Source organism: Crotalus tigris, unplaced genomic scaffold, assembly GCF_016545835.1.
Source record: "Crotalus tigris isolate CLP2741 ecotype Arizona unplaced genomic scaffold, ASM1654583v1 scf7180000024310.2302065, whole genome shotgun sequence".
NCBI lineage: Eukaryota > Metazoa > Chordata > Lepidosauria > Squamata > Viperidae > Crotalus > Crotalus tigris.
The window spans coordinates 1675697-1702952 of NW_024100482.1; the positions used below are offsets into that span (position 1 = coordinate 1675697).

The following is a 27256-nucleotide window of genomic DNA, read 5'->3' on the forward strand; positions in this document are numbered from 1 at the left end:
TTAAAAAGCCAGGATTCTACGTCAGGTTGTACACAAGTAAAGAGATTATGCAACAAGTCAAATTGTACAGTAGGAGGTGGCGGGAATAAACTCTTCAAAGTCTTAACACTCCTCTTAGTTCGCAGAAATCAATCCCCTTTTGGAAGGATAATGGGATCTGCCACCCAACGCATCCGAAAAGAATCAAATTAAGAAGCGAAATACATGACGAAGCGCGCGCGCGTCAAGTAAATCAGATACGAGTATCGGCAGCCGGGCTTTTGATTCGATCGAAGCCTTTCTGCAGATTGTTCTCATTATAGACGTCCAGCCGCTGCCGTTCATGAGCTGAACAAATGAGGCGAAGGAAGGAGAGGGCTGAGGACTCCGATAGGATCATTGGACCCATTCCTGAGCGGTAATTGGGTGAAAGTAGCTGTCTATCAGAATGCCGAGATGTCTTCCCCCCCCCCGCGGGAGGCGACTCTTCTGTTATTAAGGAAGCTTGTGCAGAGGACGGAGAGGCTGACGGTGGGTTGTGGTTGTGGGTTGTGGGCCATAGGCCATAGGACCTCTCGAACAGGAGGTTCTCGTCCTTTCGCTGGTATTTTTCAGAGTTATATTTTGAGACAACTTTTGCTACCCTTAAAATCAGGCGGCCACGTTAACGATAGGGCAATTTGTTCACCTGATCCTCTCACTTTGGGCCCAATCTTTATCATTAGATCTAGGTTTATAATTTATAGTTAGGTCTGGATTTATAATTGCATCCAAGCATCCTTACTTCTCCCACACCTACATCTCTTCATCTGCTGATTCTTGGCTGTTCTGCATTTCTCCCTATATTGGCTAAATTTTGACTTCAGCTCTTGAATCGTTTTCCTGAGAGTGTGTCCTGGGTGTAGCATATATTAATGCAAACCTAATTATACTTTTTGAGTAGCTGTCTGTCTGTAGCAAACAATATTCCTCTAGAAAATACCTTTTGGTATTTATCTTGGAGGGAAATAGTATTTGACTTCATTGTAGAAATAATAGCAGATTTGGAGTTAGTTGCTGCAGCTCCTGGGCAGCATAACAGAGTTGGAAAGAATCTTGGAAGTCTTCCAGACCAGGTCCCTGTTCAAGAAAGTCCTAGTAGTCAAACCCTGTTTTCTCTTTTTTAGGGCACATTAAATTGGATGACTGCTTTATTCACTGAAATGATATGTTCTTTTTGTGTCAAGGTTTGTTGTATCTTGGTTCTTGTTTTCCTGAGCCGCTTGAGTAGAGCAAGTACTGACAACCAATAGTATATCTGAAGATCATTAGACTTCAAAAAGACGCCTTGGCTTATATTTGACTTAGAGCTTGTCTTACTTTTTTTCCATTTGGACAGCAGTTTTGAAGGAGGAAAAGCAGAGGAAAAGAGGATGGATTGGATGAAATTACGTTCATATTCCCAGAAGAGGCAAACCCAAAAGAGAACACATTGTGCTTCTCCATTGCCAGCTAAAACAGCATCTGTTGCAATGGTCGGAATGAAGAGTAAAGCCAAAGCTTCTCGGGAGCATCCAGATCAGCTTTCTAAGTTTAATTGTGATCCTCAGGTGAAAAGTACTGTTGGTAAAAAAAAAGGTGAGATCTTCATGAATAATTAAAGTATTCTTTATGTTTCAGACTATATAATCTCTGTACTTTTTTGATCATCCTCGAGAGCTTTTAGATGACCTGAAGGCTGAAGAAGATCTGATCTAGTTTGAACATTTCTCTACATTGCTTTTAAATTACTTATGCTTTCTGTGTATTTGATTTTCAGTTAAGGTATAGGACAGGGGTGTCAAACTGCCGGCCCATAGGCCGGATGCATCACCAGGAAACCGCGCCCACCCCATTGCCGGCAATGGGAAAAAACCTCTGATACGTTGTGCGATGTCACATGACGTCGCGAGTTTGACATGTATAGGAGAACAATACAGCTCTAAGGCTCAAGATTTTTCACAACAGATGTTTTTCCTGTATGAAATAAATGAATTTGATTGCTTATAGTTCCTGAATTGTGGTGAACTGAATCCTGCCTAATGTAGATATCTAAAGTGATTGTTAGAGTTATTAGAATTATTTGAAATCCTCTCAAAGCTCTGAAGAGGTAACTTCAAGTTTTGAGGCAAGACATCTTTTAAATACTGCACTCCATCCTCTTGCCTTCCCTGAGTTAATGGTGAAGATCTGAAGTTGAAATGTAACTGTGTACTCCTGATTTTATAGGGCCCTGGATCTCACAAAAATATACAGGGCAATCATGGTTAGTTCCTTTTAAAGCCTGAAGGTTCATATGGAAGAACCAGGTGGTTTGGAGAGGGCCCATTTCATCTCTATGCTTCTATTTCCTGAACAGTTTGTGCTTTCCAAATAGTTTCCTTCTGCAATCCAACAAGCTGATTTCAAGAGTCAGGAAGGTGTCAGGAGTTGTTCATTGTGTAGCTTTAGGAGAAATGCTGTAAGTTCTAGTTACATCACAGCCTTATGTGTTTTATTAGGAAATTTATTCCACAATATATTTTGTGGTTGGTTTATTGCCGTGTGTGCTTATAACTGCAAGTGGATTATTCTCTGAATTGCAAACTAGGTTTGAGCTGGAAAAGAAACAACTCCCCCCCACCCCCCCAAAAAAACTAATCCTAGACAACTTTTGGAATAACAGCACAATAGGATGGAATGTGACAAGAGTGCATTTATCTAGGATTCAAGTGTTTATAAGAACCTTACTTTTTTTAAAAAAATGGGTTACTATTGGTAAAGCTGAGATTAAAATGTTCATTTTGGATGAAGGAAAAGCACTTTTTGCTGGACAGTTCGAGGGAAGATAGTTTCAGGGATAGGGAGGGCTACTTGCATTTTCTTAGGCTTGAAATGGATGGCATATATACTGCATCTGGTTTATAGCCTGTACTTATTTTTTCTTGAACACAGGTAGTCCTTGACTTACTATCACGTTTGAAGCCAAAATTTCTGTTACTGAGACAGTTAAGTGAGTTTTGTCCCATTTTATGACCTTTCTTGCCATGGTTGTTAAGTGAATTATTGCAGTTGTTAATTTAGTAACAAGGTTGTTAAGTGAGTTGGACTTCCCCATTGACTTCACTTGCTGGAAGGTTGCAAAAGAGGATCCCATGAGCCCAGGACCCTGCAAATGTCATAAATATGAGTCAGTTGCCGAGCATGTGAATTTAGATCATATGACCATGGGGATGCTGCAACGGTCGTAAGTGAAAACTATCCTAAGTCACTTTTTTTTCAACACTGTTGTAACTTTGAACAGTCACTAAAGGAAATGTTGTAAGTCGAGGATTACCTGTGTGCATTTTTAAGAAGCTTTATGGAAAATATTCTGATTCTGAAATCCAGAAGCATTTCAGAAACAAGAAACAATGCCTTCTGGCTCATTTTTAGTTACATGGGTAAGTTGTTTATTCTTTAGACCAGCGGTTCTCAACCTATGGGTCGCGACCCCATTTGGGGTCGAACGACCATTTTATGGGGGTCGCCAAACAATGCGATCTGCCATTTCCCCCCCTCGGGGCGCCGCGCATGGGGCCGCCGCCACGCATGCGCGCTGTGCATGGGGCCGCCGCCACGCATGCGCACCGTGCATGGGGCGCCGCTGCGCATGGGGGCGCCGCCGTCACACAAAGGTTGAGAACCGCTGTATTAGACTTATATGCTGCTCCAGTCATAACTACTTCTGAGCAGTGTACATACTGATATTTTATAGCAGGAGTCTTCAAACTTGGCCCTTTTATGATGTGGATTTCAACTCCCAGAATTCCTCAGCCAGACACGCTGGCTGAGGAATTTTGGGAGTTGAAGTCCACAAGTCATAAAAGGGCCAAGTTTGAAGACTCCTGCTTTATAGCAATAAACTATAAAAAACTAATGTAATACAGAGGGTCCTCAACTTATAACTATTTTGGTTAGTGACCGTTCAAAGTTACAACAGTGCTGAAAAAAATGATTTATGACTTCTTCACATTTACAGCTGTTGCAGGGCCTCCACGGTCAGGTGGTCAGAATTCAGAAGCTTGGCAACTGGCTCATATTTATGACGGTTGCAGTGTCCTGGAGTCATGCGATCCCCTTTTACAACTTTCTGACAAGCAAAGTCAATGGGGAAGCCAGATTCACTTAACTACCATGTTACTAACTTAGGAATTGCAGCAATTCACTTAACAACTGTGGCAAGAAAGATCGTAAAATGGGACAAAACTCACTTAACTCTCTCACTTAGGAACAGAAAGTTTGGGCTCAATTGTAACTTTAAGTCGAGACTACCTGTGAAATGCTCCACTGAACAGCCAATGCAAACATTTCCACTGCTAAGGGGCTCAAAGCTAGCTGAAAAAAAAAAAAAAAAACAGTTCTTAATTGCTTTTTGAAACTTAAAGCTGAAGCTGTTTTGATGTCTAGGTATATGTACCAGAAAAAAAGGAACCGTGTCTGAAAAGGCCTTCAGATGACACTTTATACCATGGGCATCTTTATACTTTTGGCTTGCCTGGACTTCACTAAATCAAGAGGAATGATCTTGGGACACATATAAAATATAGAATATAGTTAATGTATATAAACAAACTGTACCTTAATATTATCTCTTAACAGGGCACATTACTAGCAGTCCAGGGTGGCAGGTGGCCCATGGGACGTGGGTTGGACACATGTGCTTGTACAGTAATGGTACGGGTCTAATGTGATCTGTCTTTTTGAAAGTCTAATAGACAAATAGAAACAACCAGGGGATGGGCTTATGAGCTTATAAAGGTAACAACACATGCCTTGAAATGCTTCCCAAAGCAAACTAGTAACCACTGCAGCTCTCAAAGTAGTGATGTTATGTGACTAAATTGTGTGGGTCTCCTAATTGCCAAAACCACTCCATTCTGGACTAGACAAAGTTTTCAAGTGGTTTTCAGTGGCATCCCCATGAACAACATATTGCAATAGTCCAAATTAAATATGATTCAGTGACTGAGGAAGGCCTTCCAGTTCAGGAAAGGTTGTACAGGAGAAACACACACACACACACACACACACACACACACACACACACACACACGTCCAGATAACAGTTCGGCTTGGGGAAGCATGATCATATCCAGAAGGTGCAATATCTTTTATCCAAACTATAAAAATATGATAATTTATGGAAGAGAGACACTGTTCCTCATTTTAAGCTGGTGATCCAGGCCTCCTTTTCCAATAATCTTTGACAATGTTTAACCCAGAAGTGTGATTATCAATAGGCTTATCCAAGTGTACCATATATGTAAGAAATTCTTCCCAATTTGTGAATAGTAACTCACCTCTTGATTAGTCTGCCACCTTAAAACTGCCTAAACTTGGAAAAATGAAAGCTTTCTGTGTGCTGTAGGTGGATTGTTTACCAAGTTATTAAACTGAGTAACCAGAAGGGGGAGCATTTATCCTTTTGAAGAGAAAGTAAGTTTAGAGAGTAAGGAAGTTTTTTCAGAAATGATTTAGGCTTTCTTAGGCTGGGAGAGAGTGATCACCCAGCTAATTTTGTGCATAAGTCAGAACTAGAACTCACAATCTCATGGGTTTGTAGTCTGATGCCTTAGGCACTATAGCAAACTGGTTCTCTATGCCCCGTTTACATAAAACAAATCATTAGGTGAATGCAAGACTTTTAGATAAGCTTAATATTGAAAATCTTAAAACTCTATTTTCCTCCTTCCTCCTGCTCTTCTAGTAACTTCTACACTACTTTCTGTCTTGTTAGGGCAAATGAAAAGCACTGTTACAAAAGCATTACCAAAAATTCAAGAACACTCTCAAGTGACTCAGATGGTTTGTCCTTCATCTGAAGAAAAGTAAGGAATAATAGGCATTCAGGACTTTTTAATTTTTTTTCTCTTTTAATCTTATGAAAGGTTTTAGATCACTTTGTTTTAACAGTAAAACTCCATGGGGACTGGGGATGATGGGACTGTAATCCATTACAATAAGGCAGTGATGGCGAACCTTTTAGAGACCCAGTGCCCAAATTGCAACCCAAACCCCACTTATTTATCACTGGGTGCCAGGTGGGCGTGGCCACGGTGGTCATGGCAGACGGTGGGCGGGGCCAGGGTGGCGGGGGCCAGTACCTCGCCATCTCCGGAGCACGGCACGCATGCCCACAGAGAGGGCTCTGAGTGCCACCTCTGGCACGCGTTCGCCACCACTGCAATAAGGGAATGGTGTTCTCAGGCCAGTTTTCTTATCAACAGTATTCTCATTAAATGAATGCTCAGGAGCAAGAATAATACACTTACTGTTTTACTGAAAGAGGTTGTAGATATCTGAAAAGAACTGAAATTGCCTCTGAAAATATAATTGCCCTCATTTTTTTTCCTAAATAGCATTGAATTAAATTGCAATGAATATAGCAGTACAGAGGTGACCAACGATATCAGTGACATGAAAACAACTCCTTTAAAGGTAGACATAATACTGTGAGATCACTTACATTGAATATATTTCACTGATGTGGAGGAATAGATGAGGATAGTATCCAGGGTTCCATTAAACCACTTTCAGCTATGATTGTAATTGGAGAAAGTTAATCATATCTGGCTCCCATTGACTTATATTGGGTTTACACAATACACTGAATCATAAATTAACTGAACTATTCACTTAAGTCATAAAACATCAACCAGGGTTAAAACTAAGTTTAGTATGTTTTATAATAGCGGTCCCCAACACCTGGTCCGTGGACTGGCACCGGTCCACTGCATGCCAGAAACCAGGCTACACAAACAAGCAGGTAGCACACGAACCCACGCCCCTCCAGTCCATAGAAAAACCTCTCTCCACAGAACTGGTCCCTGGTGTCCAAAAGGTTGGGGGCAGCGCTGTTTTATAAGTTTATTAGGACATGGAGAAGCATGCAAGGGGAAGTCAAGAGTATTTTACACAGCAAGACATTGTCCTGGGACATTGTGATGCCCTTTCCAGTCTTCTTGATGAGAAGGATGATAATCATAATCATTTATTAAACTTACGTGCTATCTGATTCCCAAAAAATGTTGGCAGTTTACAGATGGTTAAAACATTTAAAACAGCTTTTCAAAAATATAGAAGAAAGTAATAAGATGTCAAATAAAACAAGCCCAGATGGGATGATGAACAGTAGACCTATGTATGATGTATTAGTTATTTATTTGCTTGCTAATATGGTTTCTTTGTGTTCACTGGTGTAATAGTTTGATCATAAGAATATTAGGCCCTGCTTGAGGAAAATTTTTGCTATCCCACAATTACAGCATAGCTTGGGTAGGTTAACTGAAGAAAACATGTAAAGGATCACTCCCAGGAAACAATTTGTGAGAAATTGTATGATGATATTTGCTATGACATCTGGTCTTTCATTGTTGCCCATAGGATTCCTTGCATTTAGCCTCTGCAGGTACACAAAGCCTGAGATACGGTGAAGCTACTTCAGGTAAGTATTTCCATGTATGCTGTGCTATTCTTTTCACTGTAACGTGAAGCTTTAGTTTTGCACATGGGTCTCATAAAGTAACATTGATATATAATATCCCTCTCCTTGTCAGTTTTTCTTGTGAGGATTGACACCGTTTATTATTTGTTCGTTTGTTCAATTTTTTTATAGCCTCCAACTCCAAAATGAAAAAATCCATACAAACTTATAAAACATAAAACACATATAGCCTGGACTAAAACAACCTCAAAGGCAATATAAATCAGACATCTTAAAATACAATGATACGTACATTAACTCCAGGCCTGGGACCAAAGCCAGATTTTAAAAGCTTTTGGGAACCCTAGGAGAGAGGACACAGTCCGTATCTCTGGGAGAACACTGTTCGGGGGCGGGGGGGGGGCACAAAAAAAGGACATGCTTTCTCAGTGTTTAATAAAGAGGACCTGCTGTGTGGGTACATACAGAATAAGTGAAAACTATTGGAGAAAAAATGTCCCTCAGCTCTCCAGACCCTATGCAACACGCATATTATTGTATATTGTATATGAGGTGAAGAAGTGGAATTAATGGAGGAATCTAGAATTGTGTTAGATTTTCTTAGCTAGTTACTACTAAATAATTGGATTTTGAGTTTATGTTAGTGATGTCATTTCAGGCAAAATGATTATTAATTTGAAAATTTTAGAAGATTTTTGACATGTGGTTTTTCAGACTGTGATATATCTCTTTTGTATCTCAAAGACTTGTAGAGGCCAGCACTATAAATGAATTTTCAATCCTGTCACCATGGGAAATGGCAGCTTATAGTGGCTCTTTGTAGTAAGCATTGGTTTTGCTTACTTATTTCTTTTGTTAAATTCATGCACTACTTTTCTACAGCAATTGAATAATTAAACACTTAATTTAGCAGAGCATTGGAGGAGATGAGTATGTATGTGAAACCTAGATGTCCATTAAATCCATAAATGAACCAAGTCTATACTAACAATGCAATTTATATGAATAATCCTCACATACAACTGATTAGTTTGAGGTAATGTTTGGAGGAAATTTTTATCTGTTGAATCCTAAGTCTGCTAGAGCAGGCTTATTTAAAAGTTTGCTGGTTTGGAATATTATTCAAAACAGATGTTTGCCTGGAAATACCATCGCTTAGAAGTTTCCATGTTCCCCAAATATGATTAACCCGAAAAAAAAGGATTCATTTCCTCAGTGAATCTAAAAGAACTCTGTCATTTAAAGTTACACTATTTGGGGGAAATGCAATTTTGAGAACTTCAACTTTACTAAAGATTTGTTAGAAAACATAATATAAATAAGAATAAATATAACTATAATATATATATATATATATATATATATATATATATATATATATATATATATATATATATATATATGATTAATTGCATTAAATAGATATATGTGTGTGTGTGTATAATTATTTACTGTTAAATTGATCTATCTATATGTATCTATCTACCTTGCTTTGTTGTATTTTTTTTTCTATTTTTTTCCTTTGACAGTGGGTGTATTTTTACCATAATTATCACTGAGGTGTTTTCCCTTTTTTTGGTCATTATTTCAAAATATTAAAATAAAAATAATGTATAAGTTTAATATCTGTACTATAAATAACAATTTGTCAACCAATTAAAATGTACTTCAGCACATAAGTCACCTTGATATTCTTCCTGATTAACATCTTATGTTTGTTTATTTTTGCTTTTAATTGAAAGCAAACAATACATAGTGAAAAAAAAAACAAAAACAAACAGTGTATACCAGTGGTTCTCAACCTTTTTAATGCCGCGACCCCCAACCGGTCGTAAGTCGAGGACTACCCAACCAGTCATAAGTTGAGGACTACCCAACCGGTCGTAAGTCGGGGACTTTCCCTGCCCGGGAGTGCCACGCATGCGTGGTGCTGCCCCCTGCGCCGGCTGAGGCGTAGCTGGCAAGCGGCAGAGACGGCGCAGGCCGACCACCGGCTGGGCCACCAGGTAAGGCACACGCCAGGCCCCATGCGCACCAGCAACCCTCTCTGCGCCCGCTGGCCTGCCACCTCCCACCCCTGGCCCTCTTTTACTTACATTTTTAGTAGTTGCTCAGCAGGGAGGGGGGGAAACTTCCAGACAGCTTGCCTTCGCTGCAGACAACTTGCAGCACCATTTGTAGAATGGGATTTTGGGCGGGCTCAGCAGCACAGAGACAGCCTGGACAATTCCTATTGGCTTTTGAAAGCCAATAGAATTAGACTCTATTCAAGAGAGTCTATTCTATTGGCTTTCAAAAGCCAATAGAATAAAAGGGAGTAGCACAGCTAAGGAAAAGGGGGAAAAATGGCGGACTGCGTTGTTTGGCGACCCCTGTGAAATGGTCGTTCGACCCCAAATGGGGTCCTGACCCACAGGTTGAGAACCGCTGGTGTATACATATATGACAATTCCACCTAAGCATTTCAGCAAATGGTATTGATATTTCATTACAATCTTCCACAGCTAATCAGTGTCAATCAGTACTATGTTCACATGTTTGTCATAACATCAACTTAGCAGACCTTTGAGTAGTTGGGGTTTTATGTTTATCCCACCAGCCCATGTTTTCTTATTGCTTATTAAAAACAAACCTGGTTCTAACCTGATAGATGTGTTATGTTGCATATGTATTTATTTAAGAACAGATTCATGGCACCTAAATTTGTATATGTTTGTGTATACATAATTTGGTGTAATGGTTAAGATGATGGCCTAAAAACCAGGAGACTATGAGTTTTAGTCTTGCCTTAAGCATGAAAGCCAGCTGGGTGAATTTGAGCCAGTCACACTCTCTTAGCCCAACCCACCTCACAGGGATGTTGTGGGGAAGATGAGAAGGAGGAAGGAGTATTAAATATGTTTGCCACCTTGAGTTACTTATAAAAATGCAATAAAAGGAATGTAAAATGTAATTAAAAATAGCTGTATGTACAAATTTTTTAAGTATATTAAGTATTTTCTTGGTGATAGGAATATAATTAAGTTTGCTTTTTTTCCTTTGTTGCTAAATACACATATTTGAGAAAGACCATTTTGTTATGGAAAAGGATTATTAGTTTACCTTGATCAGTTTGTATGTTTCCTTTCTGTTTCATAACAGTGTGCTCCACAATGGAGAGGTAAGCAATTTGATAAAACTTAAATCTTTCTGTATTATTTTCCTGTTGCTTCCTGCAGAAGCTTTTTATTCTTTTGATAACATTACGTTTTGCTGTAATTCCAGAAATGACATTACCAACAGGAGTTTCAGACTTTTTGCTTGATTGTTTGGATATGGAGACTACTCCGGACTGTAGTTATACCAAGAGTATTGATTCTACCAGTAGTTATTCATCACCTGAAATATTCAGGGATGAAACTGGCTTAGGTACACATTTTTAAAATTATTTGTGAGAATAAATTAAAAGAGATGCACATACCTTTTATGTTTTATATATGTACATGTATTTATGTTTTTTTCTTTGAATGAGAAGGCAGACCATTAGTACATTGTATTTCAATATATTAGGGAGGAAAGCAGATTAAATAGTCTTCTGCCCAATCCTTTTTAATTTGCTAATGTATGCATATTCCTTCAATCAACTCATGAATTCAAAATCACCCTTATTTTTTTAACTTTTGATTTGACAATTTGTGATCCAAGTTTCCTAAACCCAGAGATAAATCAGTTCCATTATGCATTAAGCAAAACATTTGCTTCTGATTATATTCTCATTATCAACCTATTTGTTCGCTCCCCTGAAATGTATGGAAAATGTTCTGAAGAAATTATAAAAAGGCATTATTAACATTATAGAACTTTCTGGATTTTAATAATAGTATCATTAACTGTATTGTCTTCTGTCTTCAGAAGACACTGCTAGTCCTGAAACACATCTTGCGTGCAAAAATTCAACTCTCTTGGATACCAGCAAAGCCATCAACATAGACAAGATGTCACAACTGCCAAACCTTTCTAAAATACTCGGTAACTTTCAGAATATTTAATTTAACTTTGCCATTGAAGTTCTAAAGCAAAAAAGAACAATATCTTCAGCAGCTGACTTAGGAATATGGGTAGGAATATGATATGGATGAACTTGTGTCAAGAAAAATGGAAGCTGGGGGAGAAAAGGAATGGACAGAGCAAACAACGTGTGCCAGTTTCCAGTGGAAATTACCTCAACACTGAAGGCCAAACACTTCTCAAAACTTAATTTGGCTTAGGAATCTCATTGGGGATAGTTCTGCATGTCCTCTGGTCTCATCCTCAAAGCATCATTTCCTGCTCTTCGTTGCAGGAACCAGCTTAAAGTATATTGCCTTAATAAAATGCTGGTTGTATTTCATATTTTGCCTCAGCGAAATAAGAATTATATCTGAATATGAAAAGGGGATGTTCCTTTGTTGCAATTAGAAGATCTGAGGGCCTTTTGTTGTCAGTTCCCCATTTTGTGGAGTAATTCGATGGGCTGGAGAACTGACACAAAGGGACCCATTATCTTCTTCCTCTTTTACTTTTTGTCATGCATTGCAAGAGAGATGGGGAGATAAGAGGCTGGCTCCAGTTTTATAATTCCGCCCTCAGTTACCTGAGCTAGAAGAGGCATCTGGGAGACATTTTGTCAATTTCACCTTAAACTGTGGAATGCTACAAGGGAATGCTGGCAGCAAGTGGCTATGGTATCCAGAGGTACTCCATGGAAAAGGGAAGTGGCATTAGACTGGGCAAAAATGGCACCACCTCTGATGTTTGTGTGAGATCTTCTTTAGGATAGGTAGGGCCAGCAGGTATAAGCATCAATCACGATACCCATTCAAATCAGCTGAAGTTCTTGAAATGTTCAACAGTACATTGGTGCCTGATCCATAAAAAGAGGAACGTGTATATATTAAGTGTTTTAAAGCACATAAATGGTCTCCCAAAAGCCCTAAGACATATCTTGCAAAACAGATTGTGGTTAGGTTTTCTGTAAGAGAAGACAGCCCAGCAGACCAAGAGTAGCGGAGGGCAGGGCCAGTGCCCAGCGTGTTAGCAAATTAAACATTGCCTTCAAGGAAATGAAATGTCACAGACAGACTACAAAGCACCACTCCCACTTTTGACATAGAGCAAAAAAAGACAGGCAGAGATCACTTCAGGATACGTCAAAGACTTGTATTCCTTTCTTACATGTTTATTTCTTCAATTTTTATGGGTGCCCCCTTGCCAAGCAATTTTATGTAGCAAACTGAAAATTAAAAACATCAAAATTTAAATTAGAGCCCTTAAAAACATGCTGGACACAAACATATATTATATATCATGTTCATGGGTTCACGTACCATCCTGCCCCACTGCTTGGGACAACAGCCAAGTCTTCAAGGCCCTCATCAAGGCAGACAAAGTCAAGCAACAAGTAGTTAATGGGGTACCTTTATATGGGGGCGAGCAAAATATAGATGAGCCCTATGACATAGGCAATTAGAAATACTGTACTATCTTCTGCTTCTTATATTCAGCTAAGTTAAATCTCTTCCAGGTACCCCTTTAGGAATCCAAGGCCAGAACATTGCCAGGTAAAAGAAAATTCTCTTTAAATTTGATAATTTGTTTTCCTTATATTAGTAGTGTTTACAAAGCTGCTGGTGCAAAACAGTTTGTAAGAGTAAAGATGCCAACAATCTTATTGGACTCCAAATGTATTCTCTTATAAACCAAAACCACAACAGAAGAGTAATTTAAACTGCCACTATAAACAGATGACTAGTGCTGTCATTATTGTGGGAATCATCCATTTTACAATATAGTACAAAATTAAATATATCAGGCAGTTGAGAATGATCATAATCAGAAATCTTAAAAGATACAAACTTCTGTAGCACGTGTTATTATTATTTTTTATATGATTAAGGTTTAAGTCTCCCTACACTTGAGTGCCGGATGCCAGTTTCCATTTATATTTCACTCTACAGTTAGGAAATCAACAAAAGCCTTGGAAGTGGCTATTTTACTTAGACAATGTCCCCCCACGTTCAGTCTCCAAGGACCATTTTATTCAGAGAATGCTTCATAGAAGTTTTAGAATTACTGGCATTTGCGCTTGGGAGAAATCTCCAAGAATTGTGGAAATCTTGCTGAGAACTGTAGTTCTGAAAATCCCCTTTTAGAAATTACATTTTCCACAGCATATCTGTAAAAGTAAATGTTTCCCTTGTCCAGTTGCTTCTGACTCTAAGGGGCAATAACGGGAGCTTATCCTGTTGCATAGCGCTGGGTCTCGAAGCTGGGCTGTCACCTTTCCATCTGACAAACTCAGGGTCTTTAACTCCTGAGCCATCACACATCTATAGTGAGAAGTTCATATTAAAGCAAAATTAACTGTATGAATTGTTTTGGCTGATTAGCTGATACATAATATGTACTATTCCCCCCTCCCCAGAGGTCAGATTGGCTCCCCACCCTCCCTGACTTTGTGTAAGAGCCTTAATGTCTGGTTCTGCCAGATGGCTTGGGGTCCCTGTGGGGGGGGGTTCCACACGGGAGGTGTTTGACTAATTAAAAGCTAACTCCACCTGCCCCCCCCCAAGTGTATTCGGCTCTTTCCTTTTCCATCTTGTGTTAATGATTTTATTTTGTCATTTTATATTTGATGGTTTTAATGTTGTTTTTTTTTAAAAAAAAAGGTTTATTATGTATATTATTGCAGTATAGTCCTTAATTTATGACCATAAATGAGCCCAAAATTTCTATTGTTAAGCAAGGCAGTTGTTAAGAAAGTTTTGGCCCATTTTCTGACCTTTTTTGCCATTGTAAGTAAGTGAATCACTGTAGTTCTTAAGTGAATCATTAAGCAACTCTAGCTTCCCCATTGACTTTCCTTGTCTGAAGCTAGCTGGGAAGGTTACAGGTGGTGATCACATGACCCAGGACAGTGCAACTGTCATAAATATATGCCAATTCCCAAGTGCCTGAATTTTGATCATGTGACCATGGGAATGCCACAACAATCGTAAGTGTGAAAAGCAGTCGTAAGTTAGTTTCATCAGTGCCGTTGTAACTTCGAATTGTTGTAAGCTGAGGACTACTTGTTCAGTGCTTTCTGATTATTTTTTTCCCCACGTCTAAGAACATTGGACTACAAGCGTACACCACAGGTCTTGATCTGCAGCCGTCCTTCGGTATCCAATTGATTGCCATCTTTGCTGGACTTTGCTCACTTGGGGAGCATGTGTCCAGCAAAGCAATTTCTTTGTTCTGTCACTATCTCAGAAAGTCTTCGGGAATTACTTCTTTGTAGAATTTCCTTGTTTGTGACATGGTCCTTTATACAAGATAACGAAGAATCTTTCTGATGCAATGTTGTTGGAAGATATTAATCTTATGAACAATTTTTGTTGTGGCTTTTCAGATCTCACTGGCATAGATGGCGTTTGGTATGACAATGGCATTAAATAAGCTGATCGTGGTTGCTGTGTTTATGGTGGACATGGTCCATACTGAGGGCATTTGTTGGAAGATAGCAGCTGATTTGCCTGTTCCCCCATCTGTTTCCATGATGCTACCAAGATAGTTGAATTGTTCCACAAATTTTAAGGCCTGTCCTTCTAACGTTATTGACATGTTGTCTTGAACACTGCCAACTTGGTTAATTAGGGAAACAAAAATGTTTCAACTTAATACATGGAGATTTTTATGTGCAATGCTAGTTATAGTTTTTTCAAAATGTTTGAATATTTATTAATATCACAGTCTTTTGCCTGCAGAAAACAATCCAGGCAGAAACTGACTTCTGAACCCACAAATACTTCAGCCATGGTAGCAGGTAAAAAAAAAAGTTTTTTTTTACTATATGTAAGATACCCAGTAGATTTTTTTTGTCTCTTACTGAGATAGGATTATGTCAACATCCTATTTATAGTGGTTCCTTTAAATACTCTCTAATCATATGTTATAAAAACCCTTACTACAGCTGGATTGCAGTCTTGGCACTGAAAATATCATAACTAAAATAGTTCCCTTCTCATCCTTTGCATTGCTTTGCTGTCATTCATGGAATTTGTTTACATGCCCTATAATAATTTGGTATCATATTTTCTCACAAGACTGATCAGGGATTTAGAAATGTATGTCTCAGCTTAACTATAATTTTGGCTTGTTTGGGAGCCTAGAGATACTACCCTATCTAAAGATGTGAACATTTTAAAATTGTTGTAAAATATATTTGAGGTTATAATCCTGTGTGTGTGTGTGCGTGCGTGTGTGTGAATTTAAGGCAGTGAATACACCTAACAGAAAAAGAGTGACTGGTCTAAAATCATCCAGCTGGCTTTCCTGCCTAAGGGATGCCTAGAACTCTCGTCTCCTGGCTTTTAGTTTGCTATAGCAAACTGGTCTTCTAGCAGCTGTTACAATTTGTTATGGAAGTTGTACCTTTTTGTGGAATTGCAAGGCTGTTTTCTGAAGAACATTTGACTCTGAAGCTATAAAAATTAGTTGCAGTCAATTTAGCGAATGTTCATCCCAGATTTTCAGGGAGATCTTACTAAGGAGAACTATTTAAAGCAACCTTCTATATGTATTCAGGCTTGGCTGATCTTTGATCATAATAAAGTGAACTGATTCTCAACTAATTTGTTGAGAATGCTTTCCATTCTCTTTGAAGGGTCATGCTCCAAATAAATAGAAAGTGGTCTGTCCGTCCATCCATCCATCCATCCATCCATCCATCCATCCATCCATCCATCCATCCATCCATCCATCCATCCATCCATCTATCTATCTATCTATCTATCTATCTATCTATCTATCTATCTATCTATCTATCTATCTATCTTCTTTCCCCTAGTGTAGAAATGAATAAAAAACAGAAGTTGTACATTCCGGTTTGATTTGGACCATTTCAAAACCATGCATTTTTCCTTCTCTCTTGGTAGTAGCTTCTAACTTAATATTTTATCTAACCGAGTATTTCACTTTGTCACAAGACATAATCAAATGCCTTGATCCTATGTCAGTAAAGCAGTAAAAATATGCATACGTAAATGTGCATTCATAAACAAGCTCCAGATCATACCAAATAATGTCCTCACACCAGAGGAGAATGTGCTGAAATGATATGGTACAGAACAGGGGTCTTCAAACTTGGCCCTTTTATGACTTGTGGACTTCATCTCCCAGAATTCCTTAGCCAGCGTGCCTGGCTGAGGAATTCTGGGAGTTGAAGTCCACAAGTCATAAAAGGGCCAAGTTTGAAGACCCCTGCTACAGAATATCATGGGGCCAAACACTTCCTCTCACACTATTAAGCATCTGTTTCCAAGCCAATCACAGAGGAATCTGGGAAGAAATGAATTAAGAACTGAGGGTGTGCATTCTATTATAAAACATTCACAAAAAAAATTAGACCAGGATTGTGCAAAGGCGGATGAGCAGAAAGGGGGAAAAAAAGCCTTACAAAAGCTATGTTAGTTAGATTAAGGAAACTTAACTAACTCAAGATGGAGGAGAGTTACTCCTTTTCTCCCATCATGTACGTGAAGGGGAAAGAAAGAACCCTATTAGAGGGGTGATCTGGAGAGCATTTTCGGAGAAGTAAGAAAAGGTGGAGGCAGGGAAATCAAGTGAATGAGGGAAGCCTGATTCTTCTCAGAGACTGGATTGAAAGATAAAGTGACTGAGAGAAGATTGCTGTGGTGAGGAGCATTGGGCCCAGAAAATATAAAAATGAGCATCCCTACTTCTGTTGGAAGCCAGTGCAGCTTTGTAAGAGATTCCTGTCCTGATTTTAACTCAATGCATGAAGTCCAGCCTTTAAGGCGTATCTTGCTACACTGCCTCAGTTTCCAAGCCAGTATCCGAAGGACTAAAGAGCGTCTGCAACACTTTGATTGGCTGCTAGTGGGGGGAAATGGCGGCAAGCTGCAAAATCACAGCTATTTCTGGCTGCAGGCTGCACCCCAATTTTTTTGGTTGCTATGGTAACAGTTGTGAGTACCTGATTCATTCTAAAGTAATTGGTACCCTTGGCTATATATATTCAAGTGCAAAAGCTCATTCCCTCTCTCAAGAGAGATTTTGAATAAAGTGGGCAAGCTATATATATATATATATATATATATATATATATATATATATATATATATATATATATATATATATATATAGTATGAAGATATAATTATATGTTCTGAAATTGGGAATAAGCACATGATGCTGTTGATCTGAGTCACAAACCTATGGCTGGCAAAAATAGGGCCAGTTCTTTCAGATGATTTGAAACATAGTGTATTTTTCAGGGAAACAGGTGTACAAAATTTTGCCTGCAAATGAAAAAAGACTTAAATCACAGCCTTCTGGAGTTTCATTATTGCTTCCAGAACAAAAAAACAAGGTAATAGTTTTTAATACTCTTAGGCTATCATGTATAAATTGAGCAATGTGTGATTACCTTTATTTCTGTGCACAGTTTCTTGTGTATTTAACCTCTCTGCCACAACCCACTGTTTTTATAGTCTAAGGAGAATATCTTTACTCGTTAACAGTGAATGACGATTGTGAGAATTTCAACTGAAGTGTTAAATTATTCGTTGCCAGGCTGTTATAAAAACCATAACAAAACATCCCTTCCAGACAAAGTAGTAACACATCTATATTAATTGGTAGAACTGGACATGAATTGGACATGATTCCCACTTGACAATTGTAAACTAATGCTAAAGCACTGCATCCTTTTTTGGAATATCAAGCTGGTATGAATGATTGAAAGGGGATTATAATTGATGCCTATAATGGATAAAAAAGATAAACTTTCCTTGAGCTGAGTTCAACTCCTAGCAACTACTGGTACATGCATATGTCCATGTAGCTTTCTTGGCAAGTTAAACTGAAGTGATTTGCTATTATCTCCTGAGAATTTTTTCAGATTTCCCAATCTGGTCTACAATTTTAGGATTTCCTGGTAGATCCTCATTGAAGTCATAACCAAATGTAACCCAGCTTAGCTTTTTCAAGATTAGCCAAGCCTAATTAAATGCTTCCCTTTCTATGGCTATAATAGATTACAGCCATAATAATCAAGGATAGGTGTAGAATGACAGGGCGGGGTTTCTCACCAACATATTTCCCATTAATGGTAGATGATAGAAGAATACTTTCAGTAGAATGTGATAGATAGAAGGAAGGATTATTTATTATTGTTTGCTTATTCTTGCCCACAATATTCCTCGAGTTTCTCACATGTCCAGCCAGTCTTATTTTCAGTTTTGGAATTAACACAAGAAACATGAGAAAATACTTTTTGATACTGCTCTCCTATTCTTAGATGCAGATGCCCCAAAAAAGACATTTGAAGTTATTATGATGTTATGATGCCACCAGACACCTTAAATGGGGACAAGGCTTATGAGGGAGGAAATCCTTTATACATCAGGCATGTCAAACTGCTGGCCCGTGGGCCGGATGCGTCATGCCAGCAATGGGGAAAAACTCCCGATAGGTCGCGCAATGTCACGTGACATCGTGAGTTTGACGTTCCTGGTCTACATCCTTCTCTTCTTTCATGGACTTATAGGATCTTAAGGAACTGAAGTCACCAAAAATCCCGAAATATTGAGCACAACACTAAGGAGGGGGGGGAAATCCACGTGTTTTTCCACCAGTTGTTGGCACCCAACTTTCTCTACCAGATAGAGAGATCCTGAACAAACGGAAATATTTCTATAGCAGATGCGGATTGCAAAGTGGGAAATCCTAGGCCAGTGATGGCAAACCTTTTAGAGACCGAGTGCCCAAACTGCAACCCAAAACCCACTTATTTATCGCTGGGTGCCAGGTGGGTGTGGCCCACTGGGTGGGTGTGGCTGTGGTGGTCATGGCAGACTGGGTGGGTATGGCCAAAGTGGGCATGGTCACTTTGATGTTGCTCATGGGAAGGGACGCCTGTGGGGGCCGGGCAGGGTAGGGGGAGATCCAGTTGGGGGAGATCCAGGGGGTCTCTGGCAGGTGGTGTGAGCAGGAGGCTCGTCCTGCGGGGTGAGGCAAGGCAGGGCGGGGATGCCATTATTGCAGGGCAAGACAAGGCAGGGGCCAGGGCGGCTGCTGCCTGAAACCATCGGCCCCCGCACACACAGGCCAGTGAGCGCATGGGGGCTGACTGTCCATCAGCAGCCACAGCCTGCAGGCCCCTCGACCGGCACTCTCTGGGGCTCCGCAGCCCACTGCCAGCAGTTCAGAGAAGTGCCCACAGAGAGGGCTCTGAGTGCCGCCTCTGGCACACGTGCCATAGGTTCGCCACCACTGTCCTAGGGATCTTATTTGCCAGCCAGTTTGGGAAATCTAGGCAGGTCAGTGTCACTGGAGTTAGTTCTATTGTTAGGCAAAACGGGCCTTTCAGGGGACAGAGAAAAATCCATGGGTAAAGGGGGAAGGAATATTGAAGTCATCGAGCTGATTGAAGCCGTGGAGTTTTCTTGCAAGAATGGCTTGAGCAGGACTGCGACCCAGTGACTATGCTTTTATTCTTTGGTTTAGACAGGATTGCAGGGGGCTTTGTTTAGGGGCAGGGGGGGTCAGTTTGGATCTGATATAGGAGGAGGCAATGAGAGGCTGTGGATTTGATTCCTGTCATGTTCAGAAAACGGAGGAAAAAGGATGCAGTCTCCGTTTTCATTGCTAGATCCAAAAACATCTATTCTTTAGAATAGTGGGGAAATGAATCTAACCTCCTCCATATAATTTGTTATGTTTTTAAAAAAAGATCAAAAATGCAAAATGCTTCATTAGGTTGTTTTAAATGTGAGTTCGTTTTTCGCCAGTCTTAATTTTATACTGATGCACCTTTCCTTTTCTTAACTTTAGATTGAGCATCAGCAACCTGTCAAAAGGAAATGTAGAAAAAAAATAACATTCAAAGATGTAAGTTCTCTATCCTCTCCTCGTGTATCGCCTTCATCTGGAAAAAACAGCTCCAAGGAAATGTGTGGGATCGTACCATCCAAATTATCAGAGGCTGACATGGTATGTAACTACTGCCTGAGCCTAAAGGCCATGGGATAGGTGGAGTGTATGAGTAAAAGGAAAAAAGAAGATATATAAACCATATTGAACCTTGCACTTAGAAATACTGACATAATAGCAGAAAACCACCGGCAGCTATGAGTTACTTGGCACCTTGACACTGAGAATGACTTTATCCACTTATTTCAGGAAAAAAGAACCAATGGGAAGAGCACTCTCATAATCAATCAAGGCTTACTTATTCAACACTAGATACAAAGGTCAAGGGCCTTCCACCCATTTGTGAATGCAAGCTTGCTCATTTGACTTTTCCATGGTTCCTCTTTTGCGCAAATGTAGATATTAAATTCATCTTACCAAAAACTAACTCTTTTTCATATGAGTAGATGAATCTGGAAATGTTTGATCAATGGGTTCCTGCTTATAGAATAATCACGTATTTTCTATTGAACTAATACTCTATATAGGGCACTTAACCTACAATAAGTTTCTAACTTTAAATATTTGAGTTTAAAGGCAGGGTATTAATTGAATGCATAAACATATTTATTTCTTTGCTACTAAATGAGGTTTTGTTTTTATTGTATGCTTATTTTACAAATCTTAAACTACCTGGAAATGTTATGTTAAAGTATCTTAATGGCACCAGACATTCTGGCTAAAATAACTAATATTTTCATCATATAGGTAACAATATAAATATTTGTTTGAAGTGTGCCACTTAGTAATGTTTTCAGAAAAAAATGTCTTTTTTTTAATGAGCCAATTTGCTCAACTGCAAAAACATTAATATCCTTTGAACATTGTTATTTCTGGAAACAAGTATCCTTACTTGTTTGGCAGTTTTGGCTTCAAAAATAAACATTGATGTGAAAGGAATATCCACCACAGTTTCCAATTTAAATGATTTTTAACAGAAACTCCAGCAAAAGTGAATAAAGGATTACTTTCTGTACATTTTGAATTATCAGTAGCTGAGATGCACATTCAGACTGAAAGTTATATCCAGACATTTTTGTATTAAACATTTTTTCCAGTTCAAAAAAGTATCATGTAATTATTTACTTGAATAACAACTACTTTGTTGATCGTGAGCCATAATGGTGTCTATGAAGAGCCAGGGTTTTTTTATAAGCCAGCAGTATTTTGACAAAGGGAAAGCTGTTTTATCTTGTCCACTCCAGACAAACTATACTTGTAGACTGAAGGTCATGAAAAATTGTCCTTGAGAAACACACCTTCTGATTAACAATAACCTCTTGCATTTTTATTTTGCTTCGGTACAGTTAGACTCATTGTCCACACATGAAGCCTCTGTCAGGGACACAAAGAATCCAAATGTGAATTCAGAAGCAATTGTTCCCCTTTCTCCCCAAAGGACCATTTATCAGGTTATATGTTTATTTACTTTTTCTGTAAATTTAATGTTCAAAATACTATCCCATGTTGAATGAATAATGTTCTTCTATTTCATTCAGCATTTACACAGTCCACCAGAAATCTGCTGTATTATTCAAGCTTCACCAGGATTTAGACCACTGAAAGTACTCCAACATCCAACAAATAGAAAAAAAGGCTTTATCCCACCAGAGGCAACTGAAGGTAAAAGGAAGAGAAAGAAAATATTATGATGAGCTATCTTAAATAGGTAACATGCTTTCAGATTCCGTATGCAGAAAATAGTTTGAGATAGTTTGGGATAAAAGCTTCAGAACAAATTCCAGACTTGGAGTGAATCTACAATACAAATTGCTTGGAAAATGAATTGAACAAAATGTGAGATTAGCTCCTGAGTTCAGATTATTTCTTGACTATAAATTCATAGAGTAATTTGTGGGCAAATCATTTCTAACACAAAAAGCTATTTAGTTAGTTCTATTTTTACCTTTAAAAGTTAGTCTAATTGATTAATTAATCAGTCTAACATAATCAGCAAAAGTAAAATTGGTGATGTTGAGCATCAAAGTACCTTTTTGTCTAGAAATAATTATAATAAGAAAATATATGGGAGATTGTTACTCTCAAAGGATGGCAGTTTATGTATCTTATCTGTTACCAAAAAGTATATTATAAGAACTGCTTTTTCTGCTTTATGCTATCCAAATTTCTTGTTATACCAGGCATTGCATTTTTAAAGACGTATTTCCATTTACAGTTCTGACTTTTCTACAGTTGTAGTGCTGTTCCCAAGTTCAACAATATAGTACTGATGTATTTTCTCCAAAGGTGAAACAGAGAGATTTTATCCCAATACAAAATTATTTATATTCCAGATATTATTACAAGCTCAGAAAACTGGACCTGTGGTAATGGTAGCTGAACATTTCAGTTGTTCCCTCACCAAAGCAGGGAAGAAACTAAGCAGAGAACCTTTTGGATCCTGCTGCAGTATCTACTATAATCAGCAGGTATAATTAGCAAAATTCATGGGCATTAAATTTTATTGGAATAAGTTAAAAAAGGGGAAATGGGAAATTGAGAAAATGGAAGATGCATATAATTAAAGTAAATACCTGGCTTTTGTAAATTTGAAACCTGATGATAATTTAAAAAAAATAATGGGGGAAAATATACTTTCGGATACATGTATTTTGATAAGTAAAAATATTATTGACTGTAAAATAATAAGTTTAGTGTTCATGTTTTGAATTACATTTTTTAAACTAGTGTATATATCTTTGTATGAGATATATATATATATATATATATATATATATATATATATATATATATATATATATATATATATATATATATATATATATATAGTAATCCTTGATATATCTTATTCAGAGGTATTAGCCTAAATTCAGCTAAACTGAAATATTTGTATTTAAGTTAATTCAGAATGATTGCTTCTACTTTTTGTTTCAGCTATACTGAATGTAAATTAAAATGTGAAGCTCTAATACTTTTGTCCTATGAATATGTAAAAAAATAAATTATTTTTGTTAGCACTGTTCTTTTTAACAGAGTTACTTCTTTTCCTCAACTGGTTTCAAGACAAAATGTTAATCTTCACTGCTACACTTTAAAGAGACTCTTCTGTGTATTACTTTTGATAAAGAAGCTTCCATGGTACTGTTCTCCTTACATGTTTATCAAGGTTTATTTACCCCAATTTTCTGGCCTAACACAACACACTGAATTATAAAATTAAACAAATCAGGTTGAGTTTGCAGAATAGAGTAAGCTAAAACGTATTTTGCTTCTTGGTGACTCAGTGTGCTGGGCAAATCTAGAAACTTGTGTTCTGCTTTACTCATCCTTCTCCCTCTACGTTAAAGACTGTTCTTAAAAATTTGTCAATGATATAATGTTATACCTTTTGATTTGTAAAGTATCTAATATACTTACAAAAACTGAAGGGTGGTTGGTGGCTGGAAGAAGCTTCAAGTTGCTGTGAGGAGGAGATCAGAAGCAGCAGTTGCCTTTTGTAAACTAACCAATGTTCCTTATTATGCCTGATTTGATTTTGCACAACCTTTTTGGAGAACAATTTTACTGGCTATTCCGTGAAAAAGTCACCAAGACAAAGTAAATCTTTGCTGGCTCTTGTTGCCTTTGTCATAGGGTTATACCAGTGGAAAGAGAAGCTTAATACTCACTTCTGATTTCCCTTGATGTTATTTTCCAAAACATCTAATGTGGTCAAGGTCACTTTATAATGAAGATTCTCCTCTGATGGATGTCTTCAGTTGTGTTGACATAAGCACAGCAACATATCCAGCAAGCTTCTGATTCCAGTCAAGAATAATCTCCACAATGTAGTCCTTCATGGTGTCAGTTCAAATGTTCATCTTACATAACACAAAATTGCTAATGAGAGAGATTGTTCCTATCAAAAGCCCTTGCTTTATAGAACAATAAAAGACAGCTATTCAGTTTAATTTGACTGAAAAATTAGATGGAAACAATATCATTTATTCTACAGATACACACTATTAAACATAGGATTGACTAATGTGTGTCTAGTCACTACTGGATGGCTTGCATATCAAGTAAAAACTTAGAAGTATGACTGAAACATGAATTGTAGACATGTGCTGGAGGTTACATTTTGCTTGCAATCTATGATCATGGTCCTTATCATTTCATCTATTTAGTTGTGACTCACTTAATGTTAAGAGAGTATATAATGTACTATATGGGAATGCCATGGACTCTGGCATTGGAGTCCAGTCTTGTGCATTTGTTTTCATGCATGAGTTGATATTCTATTTCCCATTCTGTATTTCAGTTTTACTTTCCAGGTAACTTTGAGGTTCTTGGTGCTCTCTGAGCTTTTTTTTTTTTTTTTTTGCACACATTTCATTACCAAACTAAGTAATGGCATCAATGCTAGTAGGGACTAGGATTTACTCTCATTTTATATATTAGTGGTTTGCTCCATCAGGTAGGAGAAGAAGAAGAAAATTCATAACAGTAAAAAACAACAACAGAGTATAATATAAAAAACAGAAAATATATAAGATGTTTAAAAAACATATTAAAACCATAAAACAATAAAAAACCAGGTTACCAAAACTTGAATCAAATTCAATACAATCATAGAAGAAGCTCTATTACACCACTGGATTGCCAAGTCTGGTGGCCAAGTCACATCTTCAGGACCTCGCAAAAGACCAATAGGGCTGAGGGCAATCTAATCCAGGCTTTATAGAAATTTCACACAATTGAAACTGAACAAACTATAAATTCTGTTTTGTCCCTAACTTGGAAAAAGTTTCATTTTGTTCGTATGTAAGTGTCATTAAGGCTAGATATTCCTTATTACGGAGCAGAGAAGATGGATCTCAATTTCTTTGAATTCCTGCTTAGAATTAGAGTATTTTAAACTATTTTTCAGGCTTGCAGCAGTACACAAAAGGGGGCTTCAGTTGCCGACACAAAAAGAAATGTCTGTTTATATTGATTGAGTCATTGATTTTGTATCTTACCTTTATTATTTTTTATAAACAACTCAAGGTGGTGAACATATCTAATACTACTCCTATTTTTCCCACAACAATCCTAAGAGGTGAGTTGGGCTGAGAGTGTGCGACTGGCCCAATATCACCCAGCTGGCTTTCATGGGTAAGGGTGGACTTAAACTCCCACTCTCCCAGTTTCTAGCCTGGTGCCTTAAACACTAAACCAAATTGGTTTCCCTATATAAATTGGAGTGGGGCAGAAAAAGCATTATATTCAGCGACTGTTATATCTACTACCAAGTCTTTACTCTGTGCCATACAATTTTGATATTCATAGCACCATGTTTCACAGGAGTAAGAAATAGAAAAAAGATTGAAGAAGTTCTTCTGTTTTACTTTTGACTGGCCTCATGACTTCTCATCAGCACTCAAGTCCCTTTGCACAAATTCTATTTGTGTGAAATTTGTGGTTCTTCTCCCCTTGTTGTAACTGCAAAGTTTATCACATTCTGGTTTCAAAACAATGAAGTTGCAAGCCATTTTAATATTTTTTTTAAAAAAAAAAATCAAATATAACCTGAAAAACTATCTATTTCTATCATATTTAACATGTTTCATTTCTACAATTTAAGTTTAGACTTGACTGCTTACTGACTTATCAGTGCATAACTTTAAAATGGCCCATTTTCAATCTTGCATTAGTATATAAACAGATTAAAAGATTCATTTAAGCAGTTTAAAAGTCTATAAATTTTAACGATTCATTAAAACTTTAAATAAAACTTTATATAAAGCTCAAATATAATAGAGAAAAATATGAAAGTTTTATATACTTGCTTTGTTAGCATTACAAAATTATACATGATGTTCAAAGAGAAAACGTGTAGGTAAGGTACCAAATCCTTAGTTTTTCTTTCCTAACTCAATGGAATGTTTTACCATTTTTTTCTCCATCACTTTTTAACTTGTTCCCAAAGAAATGAATATGATATTTATTTGGACTTCTAACAGAACAAAAGGAAGAACTGTGTAGGCCTATGGGCTTTGTTGAGAATCACGTAGAATGACCATTTCCTTGGCCCTCAAAATATGGGAGTGCTAATTTGGTATAGTGGCTAAGGCACCATCCCAGAAATTGGGAGGCCATGAATTCTACTCCTGCTTTAGGCCCAGAAACAACTAGGTGACCTTGGGCCAATCATTCTTAGCCCCAGGAAGAAGACCATGGTAAACCAGGTCCGAAAAATCTTGCCAAGAAAATTTCAGGGACTTGTTCAGGTAGTCACCAGGAATCGACTCAAGCACACACCCAAAATGAATGAAAATACTGGATTAAAGCGTTTGACTTTTTGATCCCCTGACACTGCATTTAAGACACATCTCAGCTGTCACCTTCAGTCTATAGCAGACATGTCAAACTCATGACATCATATGATATCGTGCAACGTATCGGGACGGTTTTGCCATTGCCGGCAATGGGGCTTCAGGATGATGCATCCGGTCCACGGGCCGGCAGTTTGACACCCGTGGTCTATAGAATATATTTTCTCTTATTTTGACAATTGAACATAGCATAGTTTCTCACATATATTAATTTCTATGCTTGGAAAAACATCCTAATCATAAAACCAACCTTACGTCAAAACTGGTACTAAAATCTCCCAGTCTTTTTCATCACCAAATCAGTAGATTTGAGTCCCTCAAAATAAGGATGGCGAGAGTCATGGCTCTTCAGGGAGTAATTTTTGGAGAAGAGTGGTAGACTTAAAATCTTGGCAAAAAGTTTTGAGCACCTTTAAAACCACTCTCCCCACCCACATCTGGCTTTTTGAACTTGGAGCAACAGTGACAAAATATCTCCTTT

The 27256-nt window shown here is 38.0% G+C and overlaps 1 protein-coding gene and 1 long non-coding RNA gene across 3 annotated transcripts in view; one reads left to right on the plus strand and one right to left on the minus strand.

The window, feature by feature from the left end:
* On the plus strand, positions 1 to 23172 carry MEIKIN (meiotic kinetochore factor). 2 transcript variants are annotated; one of them, XM_039324965.1, is made up of 14 exons: positions 1 to 510; positions 1358 to 1596; positions 5756 to 5846; positions 6378 to 6456; positions 7402 to 7462; positions 10727 to 10870; positions 11354 to 11470; positions 13005 to 13041; positions 15229 to 15287; positions 17761 to 17855; positions 20321 to 20479; positions 21766 to 21870; positions 21958 to 22081; positions 22753 to 23172. In XM_039324965.1, exons 2-14 carry the CDS (start codon positions 1392 to 1394, stop codon positions 22797 to 22799), a joined length of 1323 nt encoding a protein of 440 aa, XP_039180899.1. In that variant the 5' UTR covers positions 1 to 510; positions 1358 to 1391; the 3' UTR covers positions 22800 to 23172. The 2 variants fall into 2 exon arrangements, with proteins under 2 accessions (XP_039180899.1, XP_039180898.1); XM_039324964.1 differs by having other exon boundaries at positions 1361 to 1596.
* The window catches only part of LOC120299787, a 12937-nt gene continuing 7547 nt past the window's right edge, over positions 21867 to 27256 (minus strand). Inside the window, exons 3-4 of the long non-coding RNA XR_005554482.1 lie at positions 24088 to 24279; positions 21867 to 22075 (exon numbers count right to left, since the gene is read on the minus strand). This is a non-coding gene — a long non-coding RNA (uncharacterized LOC120299787). The remainder of the gene's footprint in view (positions 22076 to 24087; positions 24280 to 27256) is intronic.